The sequence below is a fragment of the Leptidea sinapis genome, chromosome 14 (assembly GCF_905404315.1).
Source record: "Leptidea sinapis chromosome 14, ilLepSina1.1, whole genome shotgun sequence".
NCBI lineage: Eukaryota > Metazoa > Arthropoda > Insecta > Lepidoptera > Pieridae > Leptidea > Leptidea sinapis.
In genome coordinates, this window is record NC_066278.1 from 14,074,789 (window position 1) to 14,097,717 (window position 22,929).

At 35.0% G+C, this 22,929-nt stretch overlaps 1 protein-coding gene across 2 annotated transcripts in view; it reads left to right on the forward strand.

Annotated features, from left to right (window-relative positions):
* Positions 1–22,929, forward strand: part of LOC126967966 (ATP-binding cassette sub-family G member 1-like) — a 99,615-nt gene that overhangs the window by 61,350 nt on the left and 15,336 nt on the right. For both annotated transcript variants that reach the window (XM_050812694.1, XM_050812695.1), the window contains exons 3-5: positions 1,818–2,007; positions 9,429–9,574; positions 18,979–19,138. In XM_050812694.1, coding sequence (XP_050668651.1) covers positions 1,818–2,007; positions 9,429–9,574; positions 18,979–19,138 — 496 coding nt within the window. The remainder of the gene's footprint in view (positions 1–1,817; positions 2,008–9,428; positions 9,575–18,978; positions 19,139–22,929) is intronic.

A 22,929-nucleotide genomic window follows, 5' to 3' on the forward strand; every position in this document is an offset into this window, starting at 1 on the left:
GGCGCAAATAATTTAGATGCTTACAATCCTTGATTTCCTAATAAATTTACCTACCCAAAAAAGTATAACTCTTCTTAGTTTCGTCTTTCGTCTCTTTTAACTGTAAAGAAAAATGGTTTTTCAAAATAGCTCTGGAGTGTTGACTATAACCAACAGCAAGCATTGGCAACCTACAAATTAGATTTAAGGGTATGTGCAACAGGAAAAAGCAGTGTTTATACTTATCTCTAACAGCTATATTTTCACCATGAAACTTGTCTAAAAACATATTGTGAGGAGTGGGAGATACCTTTGCACAGGATAACGGCTAGATTGTGGGTACTACAACGGCCGCGGCGCCTAGTTCTGCCGTTAAGCAGTAATGTGTATTTATTATAGTGTTTCGGTTGGAAGGGCGCCATAGCTAGTTAAATTACTGGGCAAATGAAACTTAACATTTTAAGTCTTAAGATGACGAGTGCAATTGTAGTGCCGTTATGAATTTTTGGGTTTTTCAAGAATCCTCAGTGGCACTACAGACAGTGGACAGAGCGTATCAATTACCATCAGCTGAACGTCCTGCTCGTCTCGTCTCTTGTCGTAAAAAAAACATTGTTTGCGTCTTTTCTGTTTACCCTTCGCCGCCTTAAATAAACAGATTGTAGACGAAATCTTCATACCGTTTTGAAGAATCGGTACCAGCAATTATTTATATGGATGGTTTTTAGCAACTCATAGATGTCTACTTGTGTATGTATATCGTATTAAAATATCGTTGACTTGCAACACATACGCTATGCTTAGTTTGGCACGAGGCAATTTGTGAAAAATCGGTTATCTGTAAAGTCGGTTTACGGACGATAACTTAACGTGATAACATCATGGACCGATCATGCCTCTCTATCTCTTGTTCCTCGCTCTCTCTTCTATGCTCGGCTCAGGCGGAACGTGACACTTTATCGTGCGTTCATCGAGTTATAAGACGTTGTTACGTCAAATAAGTGTGCCTATATAAAAAAAAACCTATAGAATTAGATTTCTTGCACGGTGTGAGGTTAAATACGACATGGGCGGCACCTTCAAAAAAGTCCCAAAGCTAACATAACCGCCATTATACGGCAATGCTCTTGTAATTCCTCTGCAAGATGGGCAGAGGTCACTCACTCGATCACTGTTCGTCCATCCGTCTGTTCGTCAGTCCATCTGTCTGTCCATCTGTCAACACCCTTTGTCTCAGGAACGCGTGGAGTCGAGTTTCGAGTTTTAATTAAATTGATATACCAACTCAAGCCTCCGTAAGCTGTGATAATCAAACTTCTTAGTTAACTAAGGGTTCCGTAGCAGCAACTAATATAATATAAAAGTTATATAGAAAGGAAAATGATATTAAATTATTTAAATGGAAAAGCCAAAAAAATCTTTGCTCAAAATCATACAGTACAAATGAGCTCTCATCATTAATACGTATTAAAAAAACTACTTACTAGATCTCGTTCAAACCAATTTTCGGTGGAAGTTTGCATGGTCAATGTACGTCATCATATATTTTTTTAGTTTTATCATTCTTTTATTTTAGAAATTACAGGGGGGGGACACATTTTACCACTTTGGAAGTGTCTCTCGCGCAAGATTATAATTATTTTTATGATAATTTTACGTTATTTACGTATTCTTATTTTATTTTTTAGATATTTGACGAAGAAACCTTTTCCCTTTTTTATATGAATAGGAAGGTACTTAACAATATGTACGGAACCCTCGGTGGGCGAGCCCGATTCGCGCTTGTTGTATTTTTCCATAAAAATCTTTGGCCTGATATAATATTATTTATTTTACAGTTCAAACGGCGTCAATGGAAGAATCACCGTGAACGGTCACGCTCGTGATATGAGGGTATACAAAAAACTATGTAGCTATATCATGCAAGATGATGTACTGCAACCTCGACTGACCGTGATGGAGTCCATGTGGGTCGCTGCAGACCTCAAGCTGGGCGAGGAACTGGGAAAGGCAGAAAAGGAACTAATAGTAAGATGTTACATTACATTGATGTTTTAAGTGATATCCCCCCCCCCCTCCACTTCTGGAAATTAATAGGCAAATTTAATTTGCACCAAAATTTATAAACGATCCGGGATTTGAACCCACCCCTCTAGGGTAACGTCCAAGCGCTCTTATCAACTAAGTGGTAAGCGCTGTCTGAGACGTAACCCCAAAGGCGTTGAGCTCTCAAATTTATAGAAGATGCAGGAATCGAACATAATTAATATCATCGCCAAAAATTCAAAAGACTATGTAAATACAAAATAAATTTGTAAATTAATAGTCTATTATTAATTTAGTAAAAAACTATGCATCTCTCTATCCGACCTCAGCCATTTTCATGTGAGGGCTCGAAATAGTTTTAAAGAAGGATCCTTTCTTTAACATAGACTGCGAAATTTGTTGCACCATCGTATTCCTTGGGGTCAATGACGTTCAATACATATAGACAATGCACGTCATACAAAATCAAAGGCGAAATAAGGAGCATGCCACAAAACAAATGACACCATTATAACTTTTCTATACAGTCGTTTAAAATATTATTGGCCAATAGACAGCAATATAATAGACAAGCAATAAACTTTTTCAGTTTAAGCTGCGTATTTTGAATTTAGAACCCAATTTGGACAGTGACATCAGTGGAGTAGCAGTTAGGTATGTTTTTAAACCCAGACGAAGAGGGTTGCTATAAGTTTTACGTTTTTCAGTCTGTCCCTATTTTCTGATCAAGATCTGTTCAGTCTGAGGTTTTTTTTACTTTTTAATCAAAAATCACACTCATATTATACGAAGTTTATATGTTTATTTATTAGTTTGTCCGTATATTTGTTACTCCTTGTCGCTCTACATGTATTTGGATCTAATAAGAAAATTTAATAAGAGAGACAAACACTCAAATATTATATTTTTAATTACATAAAATAATTCTGGAAACTGGTTATTAAAATGTTAAGTTCCCTTAAATAAATTTCATTTGTGAAATTTTGTCTTTGAGACATAGAAATCTTTTCCAATGTATCTTGTTGGCATTTGTAGTGTAAGCGGACCAATATATCTTGGTAGACAGCTCTTGTCAATATATATAATTTGACTAAATTGACAATATATATTGACTTTCGAAAGAGTTATCAATACTTTAAAAGTTACATCATACTTTGTGAGCACGATTTTTTAAACGCTTAAGCCTTTTAGTGGTGATATATAAATCAACCTCGAGGAAATAATTCCAGCTCTTGCTACCAATTGCCGCCAATTCTCTTTCACTATCTCGTGTATGGAAAAGCTGAAAAAGATTAGCTTTTACAGATTTGCGGTATAAATAAGTATCAATTATCACTAGATAACGATACGTTTGTGATACTGTGTAAGTAGAACTAGTTTTTTAATTGTTCGCGTTCTTGTAAGCCGTTCATATTCACCGGCTGTGACTTTCTGTGCACGAAATACAATATTGTTCTAAGGTCCTTTAAAAAAAAGTGACTCTATCGACAATGATTCGGACTGTGTGCTTGCCGCGTCCTTTCATCTGTCTCATTCTGACAAGCGGGAGAGAAAGGGGTGTGGAAATACTTGAACCATATTTAATGAAAAAATATTCATTTAAAATGAATTCTTTTTACATTTGAAAAATTTAAGTAATTTTTAAAATGTAAAAAGTTGTTATTGTGGTATAACTACAGTAGTTGGACATTTATGGTATCCCCAAATTTTTTGTACATATATATTCTATAATATTGTAGAACATTTTTTTGTTCTACCAACAAATTTTCCGCAGCGCTCGCGGTGACAGACATTTTTTTCACATCTTGGGTAATAAAATTGCTTTTTTACTAGGGATCCCTATTTTTTTTCGAAAATGTAATATCATGTATCAGCCTGTATCACTCAATGAAGAATATGCAGCTTTCTAATGGTGAAAGAATTTTTGAAATCGATCAAGTAGTTTTTGTGTGAAAACATTACAATACATACAAAAACACAAATGTTTAAATTAATTAATTAATAATTAAATTGGACATAATTTGTCTTTGATGAATTAATTTTTTTGTCATATTTATTTCTAATTCATACTCATTACTAGCTGACTCGACAGACGTTGTTCTTTTTAATTATATTTCATAACATCAAGAATTATTTACAAAAAATTATGTGTCGAAAATTTTGTGCCAGGTTAAATTTTATTTTCACTGTTCTATTTGATTTAATCCGTTTTTGATGAGTTTTTCTTGCTGACCGTACTTCTTAGAACTGTCATTCGAGCCAGGCCCTGAGTTGGGATGACCAGGTTATATACGTCGGACCAACGAGCTCGACCGATGATTCTCGTCAGCACGACCGCGACGAAGCTATACGCGCGTAGCAATTCATCAGCGCTGGACTGAACGCTCTCATATGTTTTCATAGTTATAGCTACGCTCGACTGACGTCAGCGCTGATCAACAGTCGAGCATTAAATGCAACCTAAAGAAACCTTGAAAGAGATGGTAAAAATACCTCTATAAGGCTTGGTGTACTCAATAGGGGAGAGAGTACTTCATTTCAAGCCACCGCGTGCAACTATATAAGGCGCAAGTTTGCCTCACATGGGGTACTGTTCTCGTTGATTATTTGGTGTTGCGTAGAGATGTGCGGGACCTCTTCACCTTCTCCAGCATATATCACCAAGAGTGCTCAAGGGGTTGTTGGGGTTGATAGCATCAGCCGAATTCCACCCCCGGACATGACGTCAAAATTGAAATTCCACCCGCATCATGTTGTCATTCTGCAAGCCCGTCTTTGGCGAGGAATATGACTTTTTTCAATTTGTGGAATCATTTTGCGGATGCAGTATTCCCGAACCAAAGCGCCTCAGGAACCACCTTCCACGTTAAAGGGCGTCGTATCTCTTGACCCCTGGTTTCACAGATATTCATGCGTGGTTCCGTCACCAGATCCCATCACGTCTCTTGACTATTTCCCCCTCCTATGTAAAAAGGAACATTCATAATACATTATCATTCAAGTCCATATTAAAAATCACTCACTTAATATATTATATCAACATAAAACGCGTATGTTAAACATTCATAAATATTTGAATAACGCCTTTGATTTAATTTCAAAGAAATTAACAAACCATGTTGGTGTGTGTGATAGTGTTGTTAATTTTATATTATTAAGTCTGTGTACGCGCGCATCATAAAAGTTCACTTATATAATTTTTCCCAAACACCCCAAAAGAACTAGGTATAACTTAAAAATAATATTTTCTTTAGCATTTAATAAATTCCTAAAGTAATTTATTACTATCTCGTTATTTCATTAGGCTGTAAAAAGTCATTATAATATACAAATAATATACACATAAAACCAATATCAATTTCACCATGATTTTATTCAAACAAAAATATCTTATGACTTAACTATTGTTACGGGTAAGTATACCAAGAATACTGGCCATATTTCTGTTGGATATCTAGACTTATCCGTTGACCGAAATAGCTGCCAGCGCTTGGACTTCCAGTAGCCTTATTGAGGCGCGGAGATAGGACTTTGTACTCTCTCCGTACCTCTGGGCCCACGGTCCAAGTGTCTCGACACCAAACGGCACAAAGATTAATGACTCATTGAGAACAATATATTTACGACGCGGACGTTTGCTTTCCGGCAGTCGAAGCAGCAGCCCCAGCACTATAATATTATAAACCCAGCAGTATTATTATATAATATTAATATCGGACAAAACTATTTTAACGAATGCATAGATGAACGCTCAAGGAATACAAATCACCAACTCGAAAACCTAATTTTGTATCTGGCAATCAAAGACAAAATTGACTAAATAAATATTCAAGTAACCGCACCGCAGCTTCAAACATTCATAAGATAGGCAAACTTGATATTCTATCCAAAACGTGTTTTCATATTACGTAGCCCAATAAGATGATAATATTTATTCTATGATGTGGTTAATGATACTTGAGGTACTCCCCGTAATCACATTTGCTCAGCTCTCATACTTTGATATTGAAGGCTTTGCAAACGTTTACAGAGGAATCTCTCTATCTATATGAATTGTGTCTATATAAAGGACTTAGGTATTGAAAACACAATAATGGTCTGTCTTACACAACACAGCCATGCCGTGATGTGGCAGGAGCGTGACCGTGGTGTGACCGTACCGGGTCCGAGCTGTCTGTTCACATACGTCCGTGCCGTGGACAGATAGAGGACTCCGTCTGTCACTTTATTATGTTGCGTCTTCGACTATACCTTCAGTACTGTGTGATAAAATAGGTTATTACATGAAAAGCACTGCATGTCATAGTTTATTTCACACAGGATTTCAGTGGGTTTGCCAATGACGTTCTATATACATATAAGGACTTGACATTCACAGTCTGATTGCGAAACGGCAAAAGTGTGCTGAAACCACAGAACAGAAAAAACTAGTACAAGTGGCATCATGTCATTTCACTATGGAAACCGATGTCGCCAAACTCACACATTTATCTATTAAATATGTTATACAAACGCCTTATTCCGGCTTTATGATAGCCCTAATTCACAATCACGAAAAGACATAACTACAAATTTATTTACCTCAATTTCGAACTTAATACAATTACACTAATATCATATTCTTAACGTGATTATGAGAAGCTCAGCACTTTTTCTTAAATTGGGAAAAATAACAATTAAAAACTTAAAGGAATAGTGTTGTACGAAAACGAATAAACATATCGATAAGTTAGTGAAAACTAGAAATGATGTTATCAGAGTTGATAATAGTTATTTATGCAACTGTTGTGTAATAAGGGGTATTAAAACACGAATGTGGGTGTGTGATAATAGTATCACATGAGTGTTTTAACACCTAATTATCAACAGTTGCATACAAGACTTTAACTACACCCAGAATATGAATCATTTAAAAGATTCTGAAACAGTTAGCTTACTGCTAACATTAAAACAGCCAGTCCTAGTAGTAACTTAATAGCATACATTACTGATTTTATACAATTAAACTAAGTGTTAATGAAATACTTAATTATTTATTTTAGTAGTAATTTACATTTTGAATTGTGCAATTATTAAAATTCACTTGAATATTATGTTCTTTTGCAGCGTTTAAAATATCCGGCGGTGTGCTGTCAAAACTTCAATCGCTCATTTTTTCAAGAAAAATGGCGGGGTTTCGAATAACCTACTTTTTTTTTACGGCGCGCCAGGTTCTGGTAGTGTGGAACGCGCGTAAACGAAAATGTTCTTTTTTTGCAATTCATACAGATACCACGCATCGAGCAATAAAAATGTGGCTGTTTATTGATACTCTTTGCGCATGAAGGGATCGGAAAAAAAAACCAAGGAGTGTTGTTATGAAATTCAGTACAACATTACAACACTCGTTTGGATGATGTAATGGTTATTACGACATTGGGTGTTTTAATGTTGGTAATAAGCTAACTGTTTCAGAATCTTAAATAGAGGATTTAAAGCATGGGTGTAGATAAAGTATATTACCGATAAGGTATGTCGTAAGCTAAAATAATAAAAGGCCAATATTTTTTCTTAGGTATTTATTTATTTGAAAGGATGGACAATATTTAGCTCAATTGAAATAAAATCACGACAGCGAACAAACATAAAACATAGTTTTTTATAAGTATTATATGTATAAACCCAGGGGCCAGTAAGACATGAGATTTTATAAACCGTACTGCTTCCATACGTAATGCGCGTGCGGAAACAAAATTTCCAGAACAAGCAGTAACGAATAATTAATAAAAAGAGAAGCTATAAGTACTGATAAAGTACTAATAATCTTGTTAGTCTTATGATATATGATTAATTAATTATAATGTACATTATGCTACAATGATGGTAAACATTCCCAGAAATCATGGTTTTCGATCTATTTTTTACAATTCTATGACATATTTCCTCTACTCAACCTTAACGGTGGAAACTCAATATATGCCAAATATTAAAATTTAATTAAAAAAATGTGTTTATCTATATTTAAAAATTAACGCTTTTTAAGTTTAACTGGAATCATACAAATATTTGTTAAATAATAGTTAGCTGTACCTAAGAGACAATTAAAACTATTAATTTGAATTCATCGTAGTCTCTCTTGTACACAATTACCACAACCATATAATTTTGCTTACTTACACCCTTAACGCATGATGTATGGAAAAGACCAGTACTTGAATACAATTTATAAAGATAAAATTTATTTCGATGAAATTAAATCGATATGTACATGCATGCACTTGTTGAGAAGCAAGATATTTTTATTGTTTACATTAATTATTCTTACATAAGTTACATCGATTAAAGGTAAAGGTAAATGAACCAAACGTCGTAATTTTATGGTTCATTTTTAATTGTATATTTTGCACAACACATAAAAAATATTAATTGCATTTAAATCGGAAAATTATGATTACCGATGATAGAAAATCCGTTCATTGGACATATTTTTATTTAAGCTATGATTTCTACAGTCCAAAATGACACAATAAGGCATATTTGTATTTTTTTAAAGATAATTATGACACATGACATCAAATAACTGGTGTTACTTGAGCCTCGAGTGGGTACATTTGTACACAATAGTGGCGACAAGGTAACGCCCACTTGCCACTTCCACTAGGTTTTTCTGTTCCGTGGCTGAAACACATTTTTCTCCTTAGTCGTGTGTCGACTGTCACTGTCACAATCAAATTTGAACTGAATAATATTTTTACATTGTTGATTATTGACCAAGAAAATTTTAAACTGGAGGAAATGCGACAATGTATAGATATATTATAGCAGTCGAAGTTTATTATGGTCTAATTTGGAGCATGTTCCATAGTTCGGCTTTGTCTTTATACGATGTGATTTGAACGTCATTAGGTTTTGCAATTGTTTTACACGAACTGGATATGGACGTGCAACAAGAGAAGATAATTATTATTACATTTTTTTTTTCTTTTTCATTATTCACGTGTAACAACAAAAAGTCATCTAACTGCAACGAAAATATTAATACACATCACGTTGGCGTAGAAGTGGAGTGTGTAGCTAATCTTCCGGCATTGAAAGGGACTTGTGTGATCTATATAATATAATGGATACTCCAACAGAACACGTTACGGACGACCCTGATGAGTGGGGAGGATGTCCATTATTATGTTAGTTGTGACCAACCTACGATTTAGGATTTAGTTAATGAACCAACGGAAAATGTCTATTCGTCCGTCTATCGCCTGTCTGTTAAAGGGCTTTCTAGCTTTCAACTAACTTTCAAGTAACTTTAGTTTTTAGTTCAGGCAAACAGTTCCAAATTACAAATACATTAGAAGCAAATATTCGTCAGAATCATCTTGCACGCTGCTCACTTTTACCTAATTTGTTTATGTTATGTTCAATAGATTGAAGAAATCCTTGAGACAATTGGGCTGTGGCAACATCGAGATACAATGTCACACAACCTGTCCGGTGGACAATCGAAGAGGCTTTCTGTTGCTCTGGAGCTGGTCAACAACCCGCCTATTATATTCCTTGATGAGCCTACAACGTAAGTATTTGCATTTTTACAAATATTGTTCTGCTCCGCGGTTCATTCCGCGTATCTATTCTCAAACAAGAGTACAGGATTCGGGTAATACTAGTATAATTACGCAAATTATTTATTGTCGAAGCAATCATAGGTACTATATACTTCATACTAGGTAGTAATAATAATAATAATAATAAAATTTATTGGCTTGAACTTAATTTAAGTATACAATATCAGCTTATTACAAAACATACATTAAGACAAAAGGGAGTAGGCTCAGCTTATGCTGCTTGAAATAATATTTTAATGCAGCGCTGGTTTTCAGCCATTCCCATCTCCCTAAGGTGTAAGGTGGGATACATAGTAAAGAGGGCAAACTAATAACGATTACAATGCAGATCTAAACTTTTTCTAAATGTATCAACCTCTGTATAAATTATGAGTGTACTTGTGAGTCTGAGTGTGTGTGTTGTATAAATATATGAGTGTGTGTCAATGTGTCAGTTTAAATGTAATATGAAACGAGTTGCAAATGTTATGGTTCAATCATGAAAAATATTTATATAAGGGAAGTTTTTTCAGCTTCCTGTTGTTTTTTTAACAATGCCATTTTATATTTACCCTTAAACTGATTTATATTTTTTATCATTCTAAGAGGTGGTGGCAAATCATTCCAAATACGGGAAGCCATGAATTTGAGACTGGATCTATATCTCGTTGTTTTGTAGTATGGTATATTTAATAAGTTTTGAGAGGCAAGACGTGTACATTTTAAATTAGAACTTCCGCTCCAGGACAATTTTTCAAATAAATATTCAGGGCGCTTGCTATAGATAATTCTCTTTATACTACAGGCATAATACAATTCTCTCCTAGCTTTCATATTAAGTATTCGTTTATTGTTTAAATATGGAGTTATATAGCCTCTGTTTGGAACATGAAAGGTGAATCGAATACATGCATTTTGTACCCGCTGCACTGCTCTCTCCAATTTATAACTAAGTCTGGGACCATATTTTGTACTGCAGTGGTTGAATTCGGAGAGGACAAGTGACTCAGTCAATGAAGTACGTAGTTCCTCTTTTAGGTATGGCCTTATTTTATATAGTGTTTTTAGTTTATAGAAAGCAGTTCTTATTTTATTGTTAACATGTTCCATACATTTTTGCTCGCCGTCTAATACCAGGCCCAAATTACGTACAGTTTTTACATATTCTACTGGTATATCATTTATTTTTACTTTTTCGTTGCAGTTACATATATATTTAATTTGGTTTTTTGTTCCAAGGGCTAACATCTGTGATTTAGCTGGATTAAGTGACAGCGAGTTTTTTTTTGACCAATTGTAGATATTTTCTAAGTCCTGATTTATTTTACGTATAGCGTCTTTGACATCCTTGCCTTTGAAAGAGTAATACAGTTGCGTGTCATCAGCGTAGAGGTGGTACTTACAAGTTTTTATATATTTAGGGAGGTCAGCAGTAAAAATGGAGAAAATTATCGGGCTTAGTAGAGAGCCCTGTGGGACACCTCTTATCACAGGCAGGAACGAAGAAAGAAGTTTTTTACCAGTTTTGTCTTCAATTTCCACCATTTGGCTTCTACCGGTCAGGAACGTTCCAAACCAACAGCAAATATTTTTGGTGAAGCCATAGTGTTTTAATTTCGACAGCAGTATTTCTGATGGGATACAGTCGAATGCTCTAGAATAGTCTAGCAAAACTAGTATACTACTATATCCCATATCCGATGCTTCTGTCAAATCATCAGTGATATGTAGAAGGGCTGTTTCTGTGCCGTGACCCTTACGAAACCCAGATTGATATTTTGGTATTACTTTTATATTATCGAGATAAGCAATCACTTGATCTAGGACTACTTTTTCTAAACATTTGGATAGTACGGGTAAAATAGAAATTGGTCGTAAAACATTTAGTCCATTAACAGTTGTTTTTTTTGGTATAGGTTTAACAAGTGCGTTTTTCCAACAAGAAGGGAATTTATGAGTTAATATTGACGTGTTAATGATATTTGTTATTATAGGCAGAGTAACTTCAACGGTAAGTAAAATCATGTCAATGTCTAATTTATCAACACCCATAGCTTTAGTTTTGATAGCCTTTAAAATATTAAGGACTACCTGCTCTGATGTAATTTTCAGTTCAAATGCTTGTTGTATACTGTCTTTTTCGTTTGTCGTAATTTCTATATATTCTTTGTTGTATGGGGGTAGATTTAAAAAATGAGCGTTTATTTCATTTGACTTGATTCTTTTATCCACGTTTCATTGAGCGCAAGGATATCTGGTTCATACTTTAATAAACTTATCAATAACTCATCCGTCCCTGTATTCAATGATCTTGCATTTAATAAACCTATTTTCAAACATTTTTTTGAAGGGTTAGCCATTAGGGATTTTTAAATGAACTACTTTAATAAACAATGTGCAACTAATATTTAACATTTGTGTATGTTTATATGAATATGTGTTTAAGAGTTCTGTGTGTTTAGTGTGAGTTCTGTTTAGAGTGTGAGCATTATTTGTACTATGTTGTGTAGAAAAAGTACGAAATAACAGAAGGTTGCACATTATAAAAATATAAGCTTTAAATGTAAGTTTAAAATAAGAAGGATAGGAAAATAAAGGCTCAAATATTAAGATTTTCCAAAAACCCGGAATAAATCATTCTCCTCACGTATCCTGGAACGTTCTTTTCCTTGCTCTTGCCGTACATAAATTTTACCGTCGCGTGTCCATACATATTTAAATTTTAGTTCGCTGGCTAATAAGCGGGCTTTCTGAAATAAGTACCGGTTGTGTCCGCTGAGACGTTCATTTATATAGAGAGAGCGTGTAGGGCCTGGAAGCTGCAGGCCTTCGGTGTTAACGCCACGGCGAACGCGGGCGGCGGTAAGCAACGCGTCCCTAGTCTCACGGCGTGTAAGACGCACGATAAGCGGTCGTGGTCTATACGGTTTGTCTTTCTCTTCTGGATGCCTGGGCCCGACTCGCTCCACGTTGACAATATATCTTTCTCATTGATACTGATGCCTATTTTATGTGCAATGGTCTTAATAATATGCATTGCACTTTCGTTCTGAACTTCCGGACACCCAGAGATTTCAATATCGTTTGCTAATAATGTTTGCTCTTGTTCGACTATTTTTATACTGAGCTTCTGTATTTTGTTCTCCAAAACTGACAAATCGGTCGATTTTTCTAATTGCGACACTCGATCTTCAAGCTGTTGAATACGGGAGTTTTGCGCCTTAATGGTGTCCGTGTGAGTTAAATAGCTCACTCATGTGTGGTTTCAGTTCTTCCATTATTGAGAACTCTGCTGTAGTATCCGTAGTTGTAGACCGAGCTGATGGATTTTTTACACGCAACGTGACATTTTCATTCTCTGTATTTTTTTGAGTACGCTTAGATCCTTCACACTTGTTCGTTACATGTTGCCGGACTTCGTCCATTGTTGTGTCAATGTTTCGAACTGGAATATTGGTATTGCCTCTTTTTGGTATTTTATTAAGGCACTCAGGGCAGTTCCATTTATCCTTACGTTGCATCAAACAATACAGTTTGTACGTCACGTTGGCACAATCCAAGTCTTATTGTCCTTTACATGTTAAACACTGTAAATATTCTTTCCTAGATAAGGCATTTCGGCATCCAGCGCATTTCGGGGGTGAGTTCATCGTGAAAAAGACCAAGCAGTAAAATTCCTTTTTGCTATTTTAATGCCTAGGTAATATATTTTTAAGCTATGTATTCAAAAGATTTATAAACAACCTTATAAATATAATATTGATGTTGACAAGCTAGATGGCGCTAGTATGTTTTATTTTAAAAATTTAAAATTACTTAGCATATAGCAATTATATTAACAAATACAGATACTTAATAAAATAATTTATATTGTTCACACTACAAAAAGTACTTCTCTTATAATCTCCTTCAATCAGGTGGCTGTAATGTAATGTTGTGTAGGTATATTACAAGTCACTTAGCTTTTGAAGATCATCCTTCAAAAGCTAAGTGACTTGTGCAATAGTTCGGAGCACAAGATCACTAAATTTTAACTGCACTTTTTACTATATTTAACGAATATCAAGTTTTGCTAACACTATATATGTTTTATTGGAGCTTAAACTATATTTATTAACTTAATTCACTCCTATATGTGCACTTTTTCTATTAATTTCAATTTTTAAACACTAAGTCAATGTTTACACTCGCTTAGCGCCCTCTAGTAGTCACCATATACATACCAGGTACCACACTAGTTTACCAGTGGGAGATTCCTTTGCACAGGATTTCCATAAGATTATGGGCTTTACAACGGCGCCTATTTCTGCCGTGAAGCAGTAATGTGTAAGTATTGTTTTATTTCGGTCTGAAGGGTACCGTAGCTAGTAAAGTTACTGGGTAAATGATGCCTCAAGGTGAAAAGCCCTATTGTAGTGCCGCTCAGAATATTTGAGGTTTTCAAGAATCCTGAGCGACACTGCATTGCAATGTCGCTCAGGGCAATGCATTGAGCAGGGCGTATTAATTACAATCAGCTTAACGTCCTGCTCGTCTCATCCCTTAATGTCATAAAAAAAGTTACCTATAACTCGTTATATACTTATACTGATCACCAATAAAATACTGGTATCGTATGTTACATAGCAATTACAGTTCACTTTGCGTTTGCCTCTATTTATACGAGTAAACTGCGAGTTAGGATTATCCTCGAACAGGGTAGTTAGTAGTTAATAGGACTTTGGATCAAAATCGATGAAATGTAATATTTTGATTGGTATTGTTGCAGATTGTAGTCGCAGGAGTTGCTCTAGTCAGAATTACAATATAATTATTTACGCACTGTTTCACGTCTGCCGTTTCGATTATACTGAATCACTACTTACACACTGCTAATCTATAAGTTAACTGTGGGGTGTCATGTTTAATGGGGCTATTTTATTTTTTTATTTTTTTAGGCAACCCAAAAATATAACAATAATTTTTAACCTAAAGTCTTCATTAAATTTTTAAATCTTATTGAAGTCCTTTTGAATAAAATTTTAAAATCAAATCAACTACAAAATTCCTAATCTACTCATTATTTCGCTAAGCTTATTAAAAAATAACGAAAGTCCCGAAGCGATAATCGTTTATCTATGTCTAATTTGGCTATTTCATTATATGAGCGACACATTCTTATGATTGGGTTATAATTCTAGGTGTTATTTGAACAAATGTTTGGAGTATAGGGTTTTGATCTTCGGCCCATTTGTCTAATATTTATCATCATCTGAGATAGCAAAGCGGGAGAGTCTAAGTTTGAATGTACTTTGTGGAGGGTCAACAAATATTGTCGTTTACGACGAATATTGAGTGGAGTCATATGAAATTTGGCAAGACGGTCAGCATAGTAAGTAATTTGCCTGGATATACAACAAAGGTAAGAGTAAGGTAAGTTCTTGGGCATTTCTTCTGAACTAGTTCGATATTATTAGAAAGTACATCATAGCAAGGGGACCAAATTATTGGTAATTAATCCAGCACCGTCCATACCAGTGTGTTATACAACAGAATGACGCTTTGCGGTTTTTTTAACAATTTCGTGGTTCTTGCTATGAAGCCCAGATTCTGGTAAGCTTTGTTTATATACTATTCTAATGATCGCCAAAACTATGGTGGTCGTGAAACAGTACACAGAGATCCTTGATAACACATTTCCTCTCAAGAAGTTCATTGTTAATTTTATAATCAAAATTAAATTTGTAACCGTTTTATGGTGAATGAATCCAATAAAGTAAGTAAATCCTTCTGGAGATACACACAATCACTGATATCTTTAATTTTATTGAATATTTTAAGATCATCGGCATACAAAAGACAGGGACACAAAAATTTTTCGACAAGGTCATTAATAAAAAATGCAAAGAAAAAGGGGCTATGTCACTTCAATTAGCTATACAAAAATAATTATTCCTACGGCTAGATTTAGTATACTTCAGTTATTTTAACTTCAGTTCAGTTACTTTAACTTTTAGCTGTGGGGTCATGGTGCTGACATTAAAAAGGTTATTTATATATAATATAGAAACTTCTGAAATAATCTACTACTAAAGTACAATTACGAACGCCCACTATTGACAAAAAGAAACCCTGATAAAAAGAAGATATGGAAGGTGATTGGAGACATTACTCATCATTAACACTCACAACAGAATGCTGAAGAATTAATTAAAACGTCTGATGAAGTAGAACATTGTTAAAAGTTGCATAACGAATATTTTGCATCTGTGGGTAGACAACTTACTAAGACAATTATTGACAACATCAAAAAACTGAGGAACATTTAGCATCCGAAATAAAACATGTAAACACTCCAATAAGGTCATTTTTCATGAAACCAGCTGACAAAACTGAAATAAAACACTGGTTAAACGATCTACGAGTAGATAGTGCTTCAGGAATAGACTAAATAGGAGCAGCAAAACTCGGATCATTTTACTTTACCACTGACTCATATAATAAACTTGAGTATCATCACTGGAGTCTTTCTTGCATCATAGAAGCTATTGTGTGTGGAGGTGTTGATGGCGTTTAAAATAGAGTGGAATCCCCTAATGTTGAAAAGTCCACATTAAGCGTGGAGCGGGTTACCGTCGTATTTCTGCCTTGTTTGTCCTCGGACATGCGCGGTACTGTGCCCTCCCCAGAATACGAGGAGCAGCCTGAGCGAGAATGGTCTGGGTGGAATTCTCCGAATCTGGTAGAGCTGGTACCCTCCTGGGATAAAATCTCTTTAAGCACCGCTGTCATATTCTGGTGGAGAGGGGAATGGGGTTTCTACCCCATTAACCTATGCGAAGCATTCACGCCGGTTTTCTGTACGAGTGTGGTAATTAGCCCGGACGAGTCTGGCCCGATGGTTCTGACGTCTTAAGACGGCAGCGGTGACTCTCTCACCTCCATAAAGCCGGTAGTCGCCTCTTACGACATCCTTAGTCCTGGGACTCCCCTTTTCCTTTACGCCCCGAGGAAGCATAGGGCAAAAAAAATAAAACTTTATTAAACTAAAACTCGAACACATACTTTTACAACGAATATCTAAGTACCTATCAGACGTACTTATATACAGTAAGTGTACTTACTTTGCAAACTTCTTATTAAATGGTACTGATTGATAAAATGAAAGAAAATTAAACGTAATAAATGTAATTGCCTTAATCACCGAAACCCTCGTAACGTTTTATTGCTCATAAACCCAGTCCGTGTTTGGCAAGGCGAAACGTGTCTGACAATGCTGTTTACTAATCTGCTTTAGAAGTTCCCTTTGGACTAACAATAAAACTCAATCAAACTAATACATTTATTCAACGCTCCACAGATTACATTAACTGGAATACTTCGAAGAAATCTGGAATTGTTTCTAACAGGCGTGAAATACTGTCAAAATAATAAATAGGTTAATATTCTTTTATACTTATTGCGCTTATCCAGGGTGGGCATAAATGAAATAACGCAAAGTGTCCTTACATAACTCCTACCTTCTCCTCACGGACGAGATGAGCAGGACGTTCAGCTGATTGTAATCGGGTGTTGGGGTAATGGGCGTATCGCCCTGCCCATTACAATGCAGTGCCGCTCAGGATTCTTGAATAACACAATCATTCACGACACTACAATTATTGTGCTCGTCACCTTGAGACATAAGATGTTAAGTCTCATTTGCCCAGTAATTTCACTAGCGGCATTAATTAATAATAAATCAGCGAATCCCTTGTGCCGCTACTCTATTGTGAACGTTGATACGGATGTTAGGTGATGGCCCTCCTGGAAAGCACTGACGTTATTCCACCACAACACTTGCGTTGCCATCGCACAGACCGTACACAAAATGGATGTCCGCGATATGCGCATCCCAATATTAGAAAACCTCCACGAGACCTGACGCTGACGTAACGAAACACAAAGCGACTTACTGACCTTGCCGATTACATGTTAAACACTCAATAGGGACAATCTAACCAAATCGTTGTCTCTTTCTTATTCCCTATAAAAATGTTTCCGTATCCGCTCACACACAACGCAACAAAGGAGCTGGGTTGCTTACGTGTGCTTGACCCGCAAGTGAAGGGGTCTATTTGATGAACAATAATTCTTTAACTATTAGACCGAGAGCAGTGATTCGTATATCAATTTGTTAAGCAACTCAAATATTAAAATGAATTTTCAAATAAAGTGTCCAGATGTGATAAAATAATGTAAAAAATAAACTTTTGGAAATCACAAAAAATCTATTGCAACATTGAGTCCCTACAGGACGTAGAACTTAAACCGCCGTTATTTTACAAATTGAGGTGAATTTTGCTAAGATAAAAATAAAAGTAGCTGCAGACTGGTAGGGTTGTGGAATTGACCCCTATATGGGGTATTTTCGTCGATGAAATAGTTTATAGTAACTGTTCCTAAAGTTTCATTAATACACGCCGGGACACTTTCGTTATTTAATAAATTTTTCTACTTGCTACATAAAGCCACTTCCGATGTCGTCGGTGTCTCCAGGTCCATATGATAAGGGTACCTGCAAAAATATCCTATAAAGATGAAATTTATTAGTTGATAGCAAAAAACAAAAATCGCATGAGGCTTACTTTTAAGTATAAGTTTTTTTTCGTTTTCATTTTTAATAAGCTCAAAATGACCCAACCGCCAAACCTCGCAACGCAGACCAAATTTCTATCACATCTAGTACTTACAGTATGCCTATTACAATAAGCATTCTCTATGTACCCACAAGGTAAATTGTTATTGTGAATCCAACATAATATGTAGATTCTGCCAAGAGGACAACGAAGATTCTAAATACATCCTACAGAGGGGGGAGGGGTGGCCATCGCCACAGGAAGACCTTCCCCAATTAAACCCCCTGAGGATACTGCTTCTCTTAAAGGCCTTATAGATGTGATTGATAAAATCTTCGATTATGCAAGGGATAACCTTTCTAAACGTTTGACCAAATCTCCTCATTACAACGAGAATGGTCATCATTAGAGTATGTGTCTGAGCACATGTAGGGGGCACAAAAGATCTACAGATTTAAGAGCTACTGTCCTCAATCATAATCACTCTTTTTATATTATGACTAGATTTTATTGTAATTTACTTCAAACACACTTACAATATACAAGCAAATAGACGAATGAACTATGCACGAGAAAAGAACAACTCTGACTGAGATAAAGTTAAATAGTAAAGAATAGCGAATCTCTTGTCACTGTAGCTAATTTTGCTTGACAAGTCGTAAACAGTCATCTTCTCTCGGCATTGGCTCCTTAGTATTATGAATATTAAAATAACTAACGCACACATAGACAAATCAAAATTGGTCACGGCTAAGGTAGATATTACTGCATTTCAGTGGACTGGATGTGGTCTCCATTCGGCAGCTGATCGTTCTGCTCCGTCTCCTGTCTCGCCAGGGTCGGACTATCATCTGTACAGTGCACCAACCGTCCGCTTCACTCTTCGCTCTGTTCGACCGCGTGTACGTACTCGCCAGAGGCCTGTGCTGCTATCAGGTGATGCTCACTAATATTATTAATGAATGTACATACATTCATTATTATATATGATAGTAACTGAGAGTATAGTACACATACACATACACTCGCACGCAAACATACACACACGCGCACATGAGGAGAATACACAGATAATATATTATTTTATAATTTGAGATTCGTTGGTGTTTTGTTTCGCATTCGGTGATTATATTATTATTTTGCATACACGTTGTCATGCATCCATGATCAATACTGTTACCGAGATATATTATGAAGAAAACTGAAAACAAAAACATACTAATAGTAAATGTCCCGTTATTAGTTCTTATAGTGTTCCAAACAAAAATCATAGAGAAACGATGTCAGCCGATTATTTCTTATTCATCTGTTTTTCATCAGTGTGTCTGTACGTAAGTTATTACGAACAGAATTATTATTTAATGCAGAGACTTCAATAAATAAACGTCATGAGTTTTGTTGAGATATATTTTATATACGCAATCGATAAACTCAGGCTGAGATCTATAGAGCGTACTTAGACATTGCTCAGACTTTACTCAAATAAAACTTAGATGAGTGTGATAAAACGCGAACTTGACTGATAATAATGACTTTAAAAACAAATCAAAGATTATGCTAAGCTAGCTCCCAGCTAAGTTGTACTTGAGTAAAGTCTTAAAGGATTCTAAGTAGTATATATTAAAGTATGTTAGGTACTTCCACTAAGCACAATAATTGCAATCGTTTCAAAAGATTACTTTAGCACTTTATTTATCGAGTTGTTTAATTGGGCTTCGTATGTTGATAATAGCTTTGTAACGGCGACAACTGATGTCCATATTTTGTTATGTTCACTTTTCTGGACCAATATTAAAGCAAACAACAAACTCATAAGCAACGTATCAGCCAAATAAATCTATAATTCTATAAACATTAAAATAAGTAAAATAAGTTCTCGATGAATTTAATAACAAAATATGGAATATGCATGAAATTTAAATTTGCCTGAAATATTTTTTTTTGAATCATAATTAGCGTCATATTGTAATTTAAAGATATTTTTTTATATTTCATACAATAAAATATTGTATATATTGTGAAAAAGAAGGGAGGGAAATTGAAACTTACAAAGCGCGTTACTATTATTCTACTCATATATTCTATGCTTGTAAGAATGTTTTAGCTTCTTGCATGATCTATGAAGTTTATAAAGCAACTAAATATGAAAATATGTATGAAGTAACAGAAATATCTTATATATAGTAAACAAACACGGGATATGTCATGTGACGTTTCCAAAAGTGCGCGCAAAATGGTGGCGTTTGAACGGCTCTTTATTCAATGTTTTAAATTTATTTCACTTTCAAAAACAATTTGAATAATAATCAAGCCTATTTATATTTTTCCGTGCTATAAAGATGTAAGTGATTGAATTAAATCATAAAAAAAATCATGCATATTTCCTGTTCCCAAGTTTTCATATTCAATGCGTGGATACAACATATTAATATAATAACTATATTCATCGGAATTCTCTTTGAGCATTTTCATTGAATCTTGCATGAAACTGACAGATATGCAAATAGCTTTCGCATCTTCATTAGATGTACAGTCGATAAATACGCTTTATATCGATTCTTAGGCCACAAAACACGCTGTGAACGACAGTTCCATCGTATTTAAGTATTCTGAATGAAATAACACAAATACTGTTTTGAAGGGAGAAATATGTATGCCTAATTAAATATAATACATACATACATAAAGAATTATCTCTATAAATTTTATGTAACGGCTAAAGATCAAAATCAATACTTTTAGGGTGAACAAGATGATACTATTTAAATTCACACGTATTCAAATTCAAATATTTGTATTCAAAATAGTATATGAAATAACTTATTGTAAGTCCATAACTACTAGCCCTTCGGAAATGAATGCCTCAGACCTGAAAGGGACGCAGAAAATTCAGCGGGCTTCTTTATTTTAAATAAAATTTCGATACAATCCAATTTAAATAGCTTGACGGCAGTCATTCCATTATCATTATGTGATATCATTAAGAAAGACATTTATGATAATTTTAACCTTTACTACATAACCGTATTTTGAATTTCGTAATGCATGCCAGTCTCGTGCCAGATTTTGGCGAGACAACACGTCCTGAGGATGCCTTGTGTAGAGGCGAAACACGTGTCGAATTGTTTTAAAGACAAATATTGGCGGAATTAACACTAAAGAAAACTTAAATAATTTGTATAAAAGATTTACTAACTAGACTTATGGTTGTTCCTGGTGTTAACATTATGATTATGACAATTTCTAGAAAATTCCTATGTGCCTATATGCATCCATAACATTTTTAAGAATATATTGAGAGGTAATAGTTAAAATGTTTATTTCTTAGTTCTTCTGGTCTTCTTGCAATTCCTTAGGACCTTGGTTATAAACAGCCCACTTCTGCAGCACAAAAATGGTATTAATATCGGCCGTATTACCCCATAGCAATATTTTTAATTAATTACGTTTCTTACATTTTGACGCATTTGCGCATTTGTTTTTGTATACTTTTCTTGACTATTTATAAATGCTTTTTTTGGTTTACGTAAATACAAAATGTATATTCCATTTTCGGTTCACTTCATTTCAGGGGTCAATAAAAAAATTAATTTACTGAGTAGTGTTAGTGTTGCATAAGCGATAATGTGTATATCAAATAATTTTAGTGGGTGTACACTACAGTGAGATAGAACTTCGGTATCATGTAAACAAGAAAGGATGTTTGGTCGAGAAACTTAACAGTTCAATTTACTTTAGATAACGCTTCAACGCTGCGAGGCGCCTTAACATACAAATCTATATCATGTTGAATATCATATAAATACGGTAGACTTTTTGGTAAGAGTAATATTACTGTTAGTATTATGATAGTTTATAACAATTAATGACAATACTTACTTACTCCTGTAGCTCAGCGACCCAAAGTGGGACTTGGCCTCCGACACGAGAGTCTACCATTTATTTAGGTCCTGTGCGATATTCCCATCAATTCAGCGTTCACCCGGTCTTACCACCTGAACTTAGGGCGACCTACTGAGCGCTGGCCCTCTACTAGTTGCGAGTATGCCTTTCTCACTCCACAATCCCTCCCAAGCGTTCTACATGGCCGACTCAGCGGAGATGATGGGCCTTTTAACCTCTTTCAATAAGGTTTTGTTCAGCCACGAGGTCTTCTATCTCGGCATTCTTGTGGACTCTCCAAAAAGTTTAGTCTCCTCCTTTAGCCTAAGTGTTCAGTCTTCTTAATTACGATAATAAATGAAAATGGGCAACACGTTTTAAACTTGAATTTAAAGGTTGTATACTTTTATACTATTGAATGAAATCAAAAACATGACATGTGCAGGTTAAGAATAAGAATATTTAAGAGTGAACACTTGATTAGGCGCGTTAAAAACTTTTGTCATAGGGAATTAGTACTAAATGCACGTGGCTGTTATGTGACATTTAAGTGGAAATTGTTAATTGAATCAAAATTGTTCGTTTCTTATTATAGTTACAGCTGTTATATCTGTTCTTTATTTAAAGAAATGAGAGAATTTATACTCTGTTAAAAATACCCTGTACAGTAATTGACACGGATATGAAGTAGATGGCGGAGACACCACTAGAAATAAAATAAAAAATCAAAACCCCTTAGATCAAATGCTACAGTAAAAAGATCATTTCATATTGAATGTTTTCAAAAATCTTGACAACCCCTGACTTATTTATCCTACCAGTAAACTAAGGTCACCCTGAACTCG